The sequence below is a fragment of the Geotrypetes seraphini genome, chromosome 1 (assembly GCF_902459505.1).
Source record: "Geotrypetes seraphini chromosome 1, aGeoSer1.1, whole genome shotgun sequence".
NCBI classification, from domain to species: domain Eukaryota; kingdom Metazoa; phylum Chordata; class Amphibia; order Gymnophiona; family Dermophiidae; genus Geotrypetes; species Geotrypetes seraphini.
In genome coordinates, this window is record NC_047084.1 from 34195499 (window position 1) to 34207709 (window position 12211).

Sequence of the window (12211 nt, forward strand, 5' to 3'; positions counted from 1 at the left end):
TGCTGTCCATTGGTTCCTCCTACCATGGTCCAGCATTTATCCCTTTCTTATCTTTCGTGCCTGCCCACCAGCCCCATGCTCAACATTTCTTCTTCTGTTCTATCACCCCTCTAGCACCATGCCACATCTCTCTATCCCTCCATTCCCTTCACCACTATGTCCAACATTGCTCCCTCTTGCATCCCTTTCAATCTGTCTCACTGTTCGCTTTCCACCACATTTTTCATTCTCATCTTTCTCTTCCCTATCATCTGTACCTCACTCCCTCCCTATGACCAAAAATTCTCCTCTTTCTTCCATTTCCCATGTGTACACAACCATCTCTCTTTCCCACTCACTGACACACCCACGCCCAGTTCTCTCTTTCTATTCCCTCCCCCTCTTCAACATCTCTTTCCCTCCCTTCCTCTCTCCCCAGTTCATGCCTTCTGTTTCCAAAAACGCATTCCCTCCCCCACTTCAGCATCTCTTTCCCTCCCTTCCTCCATCCTCTCTTCTAAGTTCATGCCTTCTGTGTCCAAAAATGCACTCCCTCCCACCCCTTCATTTGAGTCCAGATAACAGCAGGGGTTGAATGCAGCCTGCAGCACGCCATATGTAGCCGACCCAGAAGTCTTCCCCCAAAGTCAGAGCTGACGTCGGATGGAAGGCTTTACGTTAGTTTGGCGGCGGCTGAAGTGTCAGGTGGGAGGGGGTAGATACTGAATGTAGGAGGTGAGAGAAGACAGATTGTAGATAGAAAGGGGGGAGGGATCAGACACACTGGATGAAAGGGGAAAGAAAACAGACAAGGTGGAATGCCTGGGGAGAAAGAGAAAGACAGATGATGGATGTAAAGAAAAAGAGATGGGTGGAAGACATTGAATGGAAGGGAGGAGAAGGGGAGAATGCTAATGGAAGGGAGGAAAGAGAAAGATGGGGCAGACACTGAATAGAAGGGAGAGAAAGAGAAATGAAGCAGATGCTGGATAGAAGGGGGAGAGAGAAAGGTGGTTGACAGAGGGGGCAGAAAGGAGGCAGATCAGATGCTGGGCAGAAGCAGGAAAGAGAGTGGCTGATGCTGGATGGAAAGAGGGGTAGGGGCAGATGCTGGATGGAAAGGAGAAAGAGAGAGAGGACAGATGCTAGATGGAAATGGAGGAGAGGGAAGATGCTGGAGAGAAAAGAGAGAAAGGACAAATACTGGTTAGAAGAGGAGAAGAGAGAGAGGGGGAAATGCTTAATTATGGGAGAGAAAGATGATAGAATTAGTGACAGACTAGGAAATATGAAGTGGAATAAGAGAGCCAGAGTGAGAGAAAGAAATGGCAAGTTTTGGTAGACAGAGCAGACCATCCAAGCTCACGGGGCTTCAGAAAGCTGGATCATTCTGGTAGCAGCAGAGCAGTTTTCATCCTCGCTTGCTGCAGTCTAAGAACCCGGGTCGCAGCTCCTTGCTGGGTTTTTGAACTTCGGCTCAGCAGCCCTCGGTGTCCACCGATCCCCGCTCAGCTCTGAGCCACAGATTGCGGGTCATGCAGCAGAACCGGGCCCTGCATGCTGCGCGTGACTGGCGAAGTTAGCGCATTTCGGGTTTGTTCCGGGGGGATGAGGAGGAGGAGGACTCTGTCCGCCTGCTCTAGCCTGCACGAGACACCTCCCCACGAATCAGCAACAGTCTCTATGACGTAGGCATGGAGCTCAGCACGTAGGCACACAGAGTCTGTGTGCCTACATGCTGAGATCACTGCCTATGTGACAGAGACTGTTGCTGCTGATTCGTCGGGACTCGGGAGCTGAGCTCGGTGCCGAACCCGGACCGGAAATTAGGTAGGCCTCGAGATAAGAACTCCGGGTCCATCCCCGTGGTAGTTCCATCGACCTAGGGGGATCCCCACGGGATTCCCATGATCCCCGTTCCCGTGCAGACCTCTACTCTCCCTCCATCCCCTTGTAGTAAGCTAGGGAGTCCCACATGTGAGACTATGCTGCCTGCTTGTCCTGGAATAAAGCACAGTTACTTACCGTAACAGGTGTTATCCAGGCACAGCAGGCAGATATTCTCACAACACACCCACCTCCTCTGGTTGGCTTCTTAGCTTGCTTACGGAACTGAGGTACCGTGAGCCTACATCGGGCGGGAAGGTACTCGCACCTGTGCGGTGCAGGCAGTTCACGAACTTTGTCAAGTTCTTAAAGATGCACTTTTAAAGCTGTCCGTACCAGGGCTCCATGGATGACGTCACCCACATGTGAGAATATCTGCCTGCTGTCCCTGGATAACATCTGTTACAGTAAGTAACTGTGCTTTGCTATTGTCTTGTGTATTCTGCTAATCTCATGTTGAGATTGTCCAGCCTGTGTGGTCAATTTCATCTAGACTTCAGCTAAAAAAAATCAGTAGGATAACTAACCTTTAATTTAGTTTTGTTATATAGTTTCCAAGCTGTTCTCCTATTAAAGAAAAAGTACTAATTAATAGATTTTCTTATTAAAGTATGGTAAGGTTTTGTAGTTACTGTGAGTTATTTGCAAAATCTTACACTATGTGCACAAAGATGTCACAGTATCTGAACTCTGATGCTGCAGGTAAAATGGTATGGGCCCACTCACCAAGAAACAAACACCCACCCTGTCCCCACATTTTCCTCCTCTGATCCAATCCCCCCCCCCCCAACTTCCCCTTTCCAACACCCTATCGTACTTGCCTCCTTGATAAAGTTCTTCAGAACAGCTAATACAGACAGCCCCCAGCTCCCTGGTGGTCTAGTAGGAAGGGATGGAGCAGGAGTAGCCACCTCCACTCCTTGTGCTCTTATGAAAGGCTGAATTCTAGTGGTAGTACCATGAAACTACCACTGAAGATCAGCAGGTAGGAGTGGAGGGGTGCTGATCCTACCCTGTCCACTAGACCATTTGGGAAGGTCCTCAGTTAAATCCCAGAGGTGATGCAGGGCTTGGATGTGGGTACCGGCCTTATTGGAGGAGTGTTGGTTGGGGGGAGAGGAGATTGGATTGGAGGTGGGGATCTTGAAAATGAATCTGCTCCTTTGGGCCCTTTTTTTAAGCTTTGCTATAGGACCACCGGTAGTGCAGCTGTATTTACCACCTCCTTTTGAGCTGGTGATAATATGCAGCTGCATTATTGGTAGTTGTGACAGCTATCCCCTGGAACCGAGCTGCATCCTAGTTGTTACAGTTGGCTACACTTTATAAAGCATGGTAGAGGTTACCACAGGTCCATGCTAATATATAATACACATTAAAACCAACACTAGCTGCATAATGAAGCTTAGTAAGAACCCTTAAGATGATTGTTTTTCTTGTGATTGATTTTCTATTCTGCATGAATCAGCATATTAGAAATGTACATCTCATGCTTGCTGAAAATCTTTTGTTTCAAAATGAGAGCTGTTGCTGGATTCCTTTTTGCAGTCCCTGAACTAGGAGTCTTTTAAAATGTTAGATTTTTGAGGAACTTAAGGAAAAAAAAAAACACTTTCTTTTCTTTAGTTGGGACAAAATGATGATTTCTGTTCGTGAAGCCAAAGCAATTCCAAGACCAGATGATATCGAGTGGCAACACAAATTCATTTGTGTAGAAGGTAAGGTAGAATTGTATTTTGTCATGTAATTTTATAAGTGTTTTCAATGTGTGGAACAGCATTTTACATACTCAAGTAGGCACACATAAAATTGCCTGGAACTTGTATTGTGTAAAAAGCAGGTCCTCAGAAACATAGTACTTTTCCAGTGCAATAGATGAGACATTCTAGACAAGTGGATTATCTCTCAATGGCTGCATGCCATATGCAGAAGGAAATCCACTTCAGATTTTTTCTGATTCTTCTCTACTTCACTGGGAGCTCTAGTACCACCTGCAGTTTTTCCCTTTTCCATGCATGCCTGAAGAAGTGTTTGTTTCCAGGCGAAAATATCTGGAAAAGTTAAGAGAGGCTGGTCTTGTAGTCAGGAAAGCAAAGATAGAAGTGGAAGAAAAAATAGCTGACACGGTAAAATGGGTAGACAAGACATTTTTTAAATATATCAGTGATAGGAAAAGTGCAAAAGTGGAATTTGAGACTCAAAGGTGAAGGGGAGGAATATGTAGAAGCTGATAAAGAAAAGGTAGAATTGCTTAACAGATATTTCTATTCTGTGTTCACGGCTGAAGCGCCGGGAGCGGGACCGTAGAAGACAAACGTGAATAGGGATAGAGGAATAATAGACCCTGATCAATTTTTCAGAGGGTTGTGTTCGTGAGGAGCTAGCTAAAATAAAGGTAGACAAAGCAATGGAACCGGTTGGTGTACATTCTAGGGTGCTGAAGGAACTTAGGGAAGTTCTGGTAGCTCCACTGACTGACCTTTTCAATGAGTCTCTAGAGTCAGGAGTGGTACCGGAGGACTGGCAAAGAGCGGATGTGGTCCTCTCCACAAAAGTGGAAGTAAGGAAGAAGTAGGGAATTACAGGCCAGTAAGCCTGACTTGTGTGGTAAGCAAATTAATGGAAACATTTTTAAAACAGAGAATGGTCAAGTTTCTGGAATCCTGTGGATTACAGGACTGGAGGCAACATGGATTCACTAGATGAAGGTCTTGTCAGACAAATCTGATCAATTTCTTTGACTGGGTGACCAGAGAATTGGATAGAGGATGTGTGCTAGATGTGGTGTATTTAGATTTTAGCAAAGCCTTTGACAGTGTTCCACACAGATGTTTAATAAATAAACTGAGTGCCCTCGAGATGGGTCCCAAAGTGATGGGCTGGGTCAAGAGCTGGTTGAGTGGAAGGCGACAGAGGGTAGTGATCAATGACGATCGCTCTGAGGAAAGGGATGTTATCAGTGGTGTGCCTTAAGGTTCTTTTCTTGGGCCTGTTCTTTTTAATATTTTTATAAGCGATATTGCTGAAGGGTTGTCGGGTAAGATTTGCTTCTTTGCAGATGATACAAAAATCTGCAATAAAGTAGACACACCGGATGGTGTGAATAACATGAAGAAAGACCTGGCGAAGCTTGAAGAATGGTCTGAAATTTGGCAGCTAAAATTTAATGCTACAAAATACAAGGTCATGCATTTGGGCTGCAAAAACCTGAGGGAATTGTACAGATTAGGGAGTGAAGAGCTTATGTGCACGACAGAAGAGCGGGACTTGGGTGTGATTGTATGTGATAATCTTAAGGTGGCCAAACAGGTTGAAAAGGTGACGGCGAAAGCTAGAAAGTTGCTTAGGAAGAGGTATGGTTAGTAGGAAAAAGAAAATATTGATGCCCCTGTTTAAGACTTTGGTGAGACCTCATTTAGAATATTGTGTACAATTCTGGAGGCTTTACCTTCAAAAAGATATAAAAAGGATGGAGTCGGTCCAGAGGAAGGCTACTAAAATGGTAAGTGGTCTTCATCATAAGGCGTCTGGGGACAGACTTAAAGATCTCAATCTGTATACTTTGGAGGAAAGGGAGAGGGGAGATATGAAAGACGTTTAAATACCTACATAATGTAAATGCGCATGAGTCGAGTCTCTTTAATTCGAAAAGAAACTTTGCAATGAGAGGGCACAGGATGAAGTTAAGAGGTGATAGGCTCCAGAGTAATCTAAGGAAATACTTTTTTACAGGAAGGGTGGTAGATGCATGGAACAGTCTCCCAGAAGAGGTGGTGGAAACAGAGACTGTGTCTGAATTCAAAAGGGCCTGGGATAGGCACATGGGATCTCTCAGAGAGAGAAAGAGATAATGGTTACTGCGGATGGGCAGACTAGATGAGCCATTTGGTCTTTATCTGCCATCATGTTTCTATGTTTCAAAAATCAGTACAAAACAAAACCAGTAAGCAAATATACAACAGCCAGATACCCCATATTCCCACACAATCTGGATGTCGTAGCGTGATTCTTCAGTACAAGGCTAAACAATGCAACCTTAGGGACTAACCCCTCTTCTCCTCCCCTCCTCCGACTAGACAGTTTCATACAAAAAGGAAAAATGGATAAGTGAATATAGTAGAGACGGGTTGACCATTTCATGTAGGGATCCCAAATTTTGAGGAAAAGTGACAATCGATTACGCATCATTGCAGTACAGGCAATACAGGCCACAGATCAGGTCTCCTTTAATACATAGAGCAGGCTGATTTTAAAGATTGCAAATTATCCATGTCATAGAAACAAGATATCACAAAAACTCAAAAAAGAGGGAAGAAACCCAAACAGTAAAAAAACTAATCTTCCCTAACCTTACAGCAAGGGTGCGGGGAAACAAAAGAATTATAAGCAATATATATGAGTGATAAGCGGGGAACCCTCAGTCACACAGCTTGCAATGGGGTTAACACGACCCCTAATGCACCAGCTGTCACATCAATGTGCCCATATGGGCATAGACTGTGAAACATCCTCGGGCTCACCCACGAGTGATTAAATGTGTGCTAGTGCACCAAAAAATGTGCTAAAAGTGCAAATAATAATCAACAAATGGTATAAGCTGTCTCTGCCCCTCATCCGAGGGTGCAGAAGCGACCAAAATCGACCAACAAGGCAAGGGTAAAAAGAACAAGCCAACAGTCTGAAAAAGTACTTAGCGTCTCCATAGGTCAAAGCTCTAGGCAGCCAAAAGGCTTATCCAAGCATGTCTGTCTAATAGAACTCCGTTTCAAGGATACAACAGACCCCCGCTCCTTAAGACGCACCCTTATTTCCACCCACTTTTGGGGGAAAAAGTGCATCTTATGGAGCGAAAAATATGGTAATTGAAATCATAAAATTGCAAAACCAACAAGAATTAAATTTAAGAGTTATTTATTTAAAGTTCTTTAAGCTATGTTTGGGTAATTGTAACAATGGTGAAACTAAAGAAGGTTGAATTTCTTGGGCGCTCTATAGTCTACAAGCAAACACGCATTTCATCAGGATATAGGGATTTTTCCCCCTGCAATGCTGTGTGGATGATTTGGAAATACTCATTCCCCCCCCCCTTTTCTATCAATCCACCATCTGCAGTCATTCTCTCTTTTTTTTGTATTTAATTTTTGTCAGAGCTGAAAATCCAAGTTCACAAAGATAAGAAGATCCAAACGGTAAAAAGCCTTCATTGCTTTGTTGCTGAAGTTAGGATAACCACTGCATAAAAAATAAAATTACTTGCTGTTAGTTTTTAAGGACCAATCATGTCAAAGAATGATACTTGTCCGGACGGTTGTATCTTTACATACACAGATGCTCATAACATTGATACACTCTTACGTAGGCGATGTATAAGTCATCTATTCTGTATACTTATGAAGGGAATTTTTAAAAGTAAATTAAAATTCTGGAATCTCTTCAGGGCACATCTGGAATCTCTTCGAGGCACACCACTGTGCCTTGGCACACAGTTTGAGAGACACTGCTCTAAAGTATACATATTATATTTAAATATGTCCCCATACGCCTTATAACGAAGACCACACCCAATTTTAGTAGCTTTTCTCTGGACCGACCCAATCCTTTTTATATCTTTTTGAAGATGCAGTCTCCAGAATTGTACACAATATTCTAAATGAGGTCTCACTATAATCTTATGCAGGGGCTTCGATACCTCCTTTTTCTACTGGCCAAACCTCTTCCTATGCACCCTAGCATCCTTCTAGCTTTCACCGTCACTTTTTCAGCCTGTTTGGCCACCTTAAGATCATTACATACAATCCCACCCAAGTCCTTCTCTTCTGTTTTGCTTATAAGTTCTTCACTTCCTAAACTGTACCGTTCTCTCAGATTTTTGCAGCCCAAATGCATGACCTTGCATTTCTTAGCATTAAATTTTAGCTGCCAAATTTCAGACCATTCTTCAAGCCTTGCTAGGTCTTTCTTCATGTTATTCACATCTTCCAGAGTATCTATTCTATTGCAGATTTTGGTATCATCCGCAAAGAGGCAAATCTTACCTGATAGCCCTTCAGCAATATCACTTATATTTTTTTTAAATATCTTTATTCATTTTCAAACTTTCATCAAGTGTACAGACATCAAAAACAACAGCATTAAAATACAACACTTGTGATTCTCTCTAATGTATCTTATAATACGTATAATTATAATTATCCCTCTTCCCTCCCAACCTTCCCATTATTATTTTCTAAAATGAACAATAAAATGTAAACCCTCCCCCCTCCCCACATTAGATGGTGTATATTTCAATAGAAAAATGACATTTAATCATTACAATAAGCTGTTAATGGCTCCCATATTTTAATAAAATTCTTATAATTACCATATTGTATAGCTAATGACCTTTCCATTTTATATATGTGACATAATGAATTCCACCAAAACTTATAACTGAGTCTACTATGAGTCTTTCCAATTATTAGTGATATGTTGAATGGCGACTCCAGTCATGATCAATAAAAGTTTATTATTATATGAAGATATTTGGCTCTTTTTCCTCATAGACATTCCAAATATTATCCTATATAATAAAACTCTAGCTACGCATGCGCACTCTTGCCAGTATGTTCCATGATCCATATGTCCATGGCCGGCAAGAGTGCACATGCAAGCTTACAACGGCCCGCACTCACGGTCTGGCTGGCTCCCTAAAGTTTTTCACGGTAGCAGCTCACCTGCCACGTCTTCCTCTTCCTGACATTCTCAGCCGGGCTCACTCCTCCCCCCTGGCAGCCCTGAATGGGACGGTGAGTGGCGCGGCGGGGGCAATGCAGGTGGAGACTGCCGACAGTGGCGGCGGGCGGCGGCGGAGCCGGAGGGAAGGGGGGTGGGAGGCAAGAAGTTCGACAGCAGAAATGCCAATTGTTTGCAGTGCGAGCAGGAGGAGGGTGAGACCGAAGCCATTACTTCAGAGTTTTATGCCGGCTCCCTTCCCCCGTGATAGCGAGATCCCGGAATAGAGCCTCCCCTCCGAGCAGGCATAGGAAAGGGGTGTGGGAAGGGGGGAAAGCAAGGAAAGGCTGCCCGATCTGCGCAGGCATGAAGGGGGAGGGAAGGAAGGGAAAAGGTCGCAAAAGGTCTCCCCCACTTTGTACGGAAGTAGCAGTGAGGTCAGGAGAAGGAGCGGATGAAACACGATCACAGCACAGCACCCGTTATGGCCCCACACAGTACTCCAATGAATCCAAACTGAATCGCTGTAAGACGGGTGTAAAGAGGTATGCAGCACATGTACGCTTCTTCTTTATACCTGCCATCAAAGCGCCGGCAAGTTTTGTGACACACCTCTGTTCGATGGTTGTCATAACAATTTTGCCGTTTTATTATAGCAGATATAGGCCTGCAGACAGTCTGCCTCACTCTTTCTCTTCGCATCTCACCTGCCCCCAGCCAGTCTGTCTCCTCTCTGATATCCCACTTCCCCACAGCCAAGTTGCATTATAAAGAAAAAAAAGGTAAGTGGGAGCCCCCCTGATTTCTCCACACATATGACATCCCCATGGGATCTTCACACACACACATAAGGACAGGGGGCCAGGGAGAAACAGTGCAAGAAAAAAAAAAAGGAGACATTGACAGACTGACAGAAATATGTCACACACACTTAAACAGAGGTAGGTGGCAGTGAAATATACTCACAGAAGGACAGGGGGCTACAGATACAGAACAAGGAGAGAGAGACACATAGAAAACAAAAGACAAAAATACATACAGCAGCCAAGGAGACAGACAACAAAAAAATACAGCGGTCAAGAAGACAGACAGACACACAACGGCCTCAAAAATACAGTGGCCAAGGAGAAATACAGCAAAAGAAGACAGACACACATACATTGGCCAATGAGACAGACAGCAAAAAAAGAGAGCCAGACAACGGCCAAAGAAACAGACCAAAATAAACAAAGACATACAGACAGCAACCAAGGACATAGACTGACAGACAGTGAGCAAGGAGACAGACAGCAAAAAAATACAGATAGCCAAACAAAAAAAACCCCACATACAAACATACAGCGGCCAAGGAGACAGACAGAAAGACAATGGGTAAGGAGACAGACGGCAAAAAAAGACAGAGGCCAAGGAGAAATACAGCAAAAAAAAGACAGATAGACAGATATACATTTTAAAATTGCACATCTATTCTAGCACCCGTTAATCTAACGGGCTTAAACACTAGTTGTATCATAAGATAATGCCACATGATTTTCCAATAAACAATTTACTTGATTCCAGATTGAATTCCAAAAGGCTAAAATATAGGGACAATGAAACAAAAGATGATCTAAAGTCCCTACTTCAATGTTACAATGCCAGCATCTATTAGACTTTGAACTATTTAACTTCTGTAATCTAACCGGGGTCCAAAATACTCTATACAAAAGAAAAAACCATGTTTGTCTCATAGATGCAGCCATTGTACATCTCATCCTCCAAGACCAAATTTGTGGCCATTGAGATGCTGAAATCTGATGCTTAATCTCAATGCTCCAAATATCCCTAAGACCATTTTTAGGCTTTTTTAAACAGATTTATTAATAATTTTATACCACTGTGCGGCCTGGTGTCCCAGAAAGTTCGCCTGAAAGCATAAAAGTTCCAAACTGTATTGGGTACTAAAACTTCTCCATTCAGGGAACCCCACCTGAATGGCCTGCTTCAATTGCAATCACCTAAAAGTTTGTGATTTATTTAAACCAAATTTATGTTGCAACTGTGTAAAATCAAGTAGTTTACCCTTTGAAATAATATCATTTAAAGTCCGTATTCCTGCAATCATCCAATGCTTCCAGATGATCTTAAATCCGCCAATTTGAATCTTGGGGTTTAGCCAAATGGTTTGATTTGTTGATTTACTAATAGGAATAGTTGTTAAGTTAACAAATTGTAAAGTTTTCCATGTTTCCATTAAGATTCTATTTTCTTTATATAATCTGGGCATCTTGATACTAAGAGCATGACAGAGATGTAAAGGAAACATAAGTCGCCATTCCAAATATAGCCAATTTGAAGTGTATTCAATGAGCTCCAGGAGGACCCAATACATACCTTGACGTAAAATATAGGCTTGATGGTACCTATAAAAGTTTGGAAAATTTACCCCACCCTCCTTAATTGGTTTTTGTAAAGATACTAGAGCAATTTTTGGAGTTTTACCCTGCCAAATAAATTTGGTAAGAATAGAATTTAATTTTTATTTTAAAAAAATCCTGAAAAAACACTGGTATCATACTCATTTGATAACAAACCACAGGCAATACCATCATTTTAACAGTTTGAACTCTCCCCCACCAAGACAAATGTAAAGGATTCCAATGTTCACACATTTCTGTTACCTTTTTTAATAAGAGTTTTTCATTCTCTTTCACAGTGTCATCTAATGTGTTTTTAATCCAGATAATAATAATAATAACTTTATTTTTGTATACCGCCATACCCAGGGAGTTCTAGGCGGTTCACATCAATTAAACAAAACTTAATAAGAAATTACAGTAAACTATATTTACAAGTAATGAAGATATTGGAACAAAATTAACAAGAAATTACAATTGATCATAGTTACAATTGATACCTAAATATTTTCATCCATCCTCCTTCCATACAAAAGAGTATGCATCAAACATACTTTTTGTACAATGCACATTAAGTAGAAGAATTTCAGACTAAATTAAACTAAATTAGAAGCAGCCAGTGGGAGTAATAATTGTTTTGTGTAGAGGGACCACATCCGTCGTCCTCCGGTACCACTCCCAACTCTACAGACTTGTTAAAGTTCAGTCAGTGGAGCCACCAGAACTTCCCTAAGTTCCTTCAGCACCCTCAGATGTACACCATCTGGCCCCATCGCTGTGTCTACCTTTTATTTAGCTAGCTCCTCACGAACATAACCCTCTGAACATCGATCAGGGTCTTCCACTCCACCATCCCTATTCACATTTGTGTTCTGCAGTCCTGCTCCCGGATCTTTAGCCATGAATACAGAACAGAAATATTTGTTAAGCAATTCGACCTTTTCTTTATCAGCTTCTACATATTTCTCCCCTTCACTTTTGAGTCTCACAGTGCCACTTTTGCACTTCTTCCTATCACTAAAGGAGGAAGACAGGCAAAAGTATCTAAAAAGTCTGTAGTTTCCTGGGTCACCCCTCGATTCCTTTTTGAAGATAGGCGTGACATTTGCTATTTTCCAGTCCTCCGGGATCTCGCCAGTTTTTAAGGATAGGTTATATATTTGCTGGAATGTTTCCGCTATTTCGTTTCTCAGTTCTTTTAGTACCCTTGGGTGGATTCTGTCCGGGCCTGGTGATTT

The 12211-nt window shown here is 42.5% G+C and overlaps 1 protein-coding gene across 7 annotated transcripts in view; it reads left to right on the forward strand.

Moving 5' to 3' along the window:
- Window positions 1–12211, forward strand: part of TENT2 (terminal nucleotidyltransferase 2) — a 237693-nt gene that overhangs the window by 209867 nt on the left and 15615 nt on the right. For all 7 annotated transcript variants that reach the window (XM_033929678.1, XM_033929630.1, XM_033929621.1 and 4 more), the window contains one exon: window positions 3493–3584. In XM_033929678.1, coding sequence (XP_033785569.1) covers window positions 3493–3584 — 92 coding nt within the window. The remainder of the gene's footprint in view (window positions 1–3492; window positions 3585–12211) is intronic.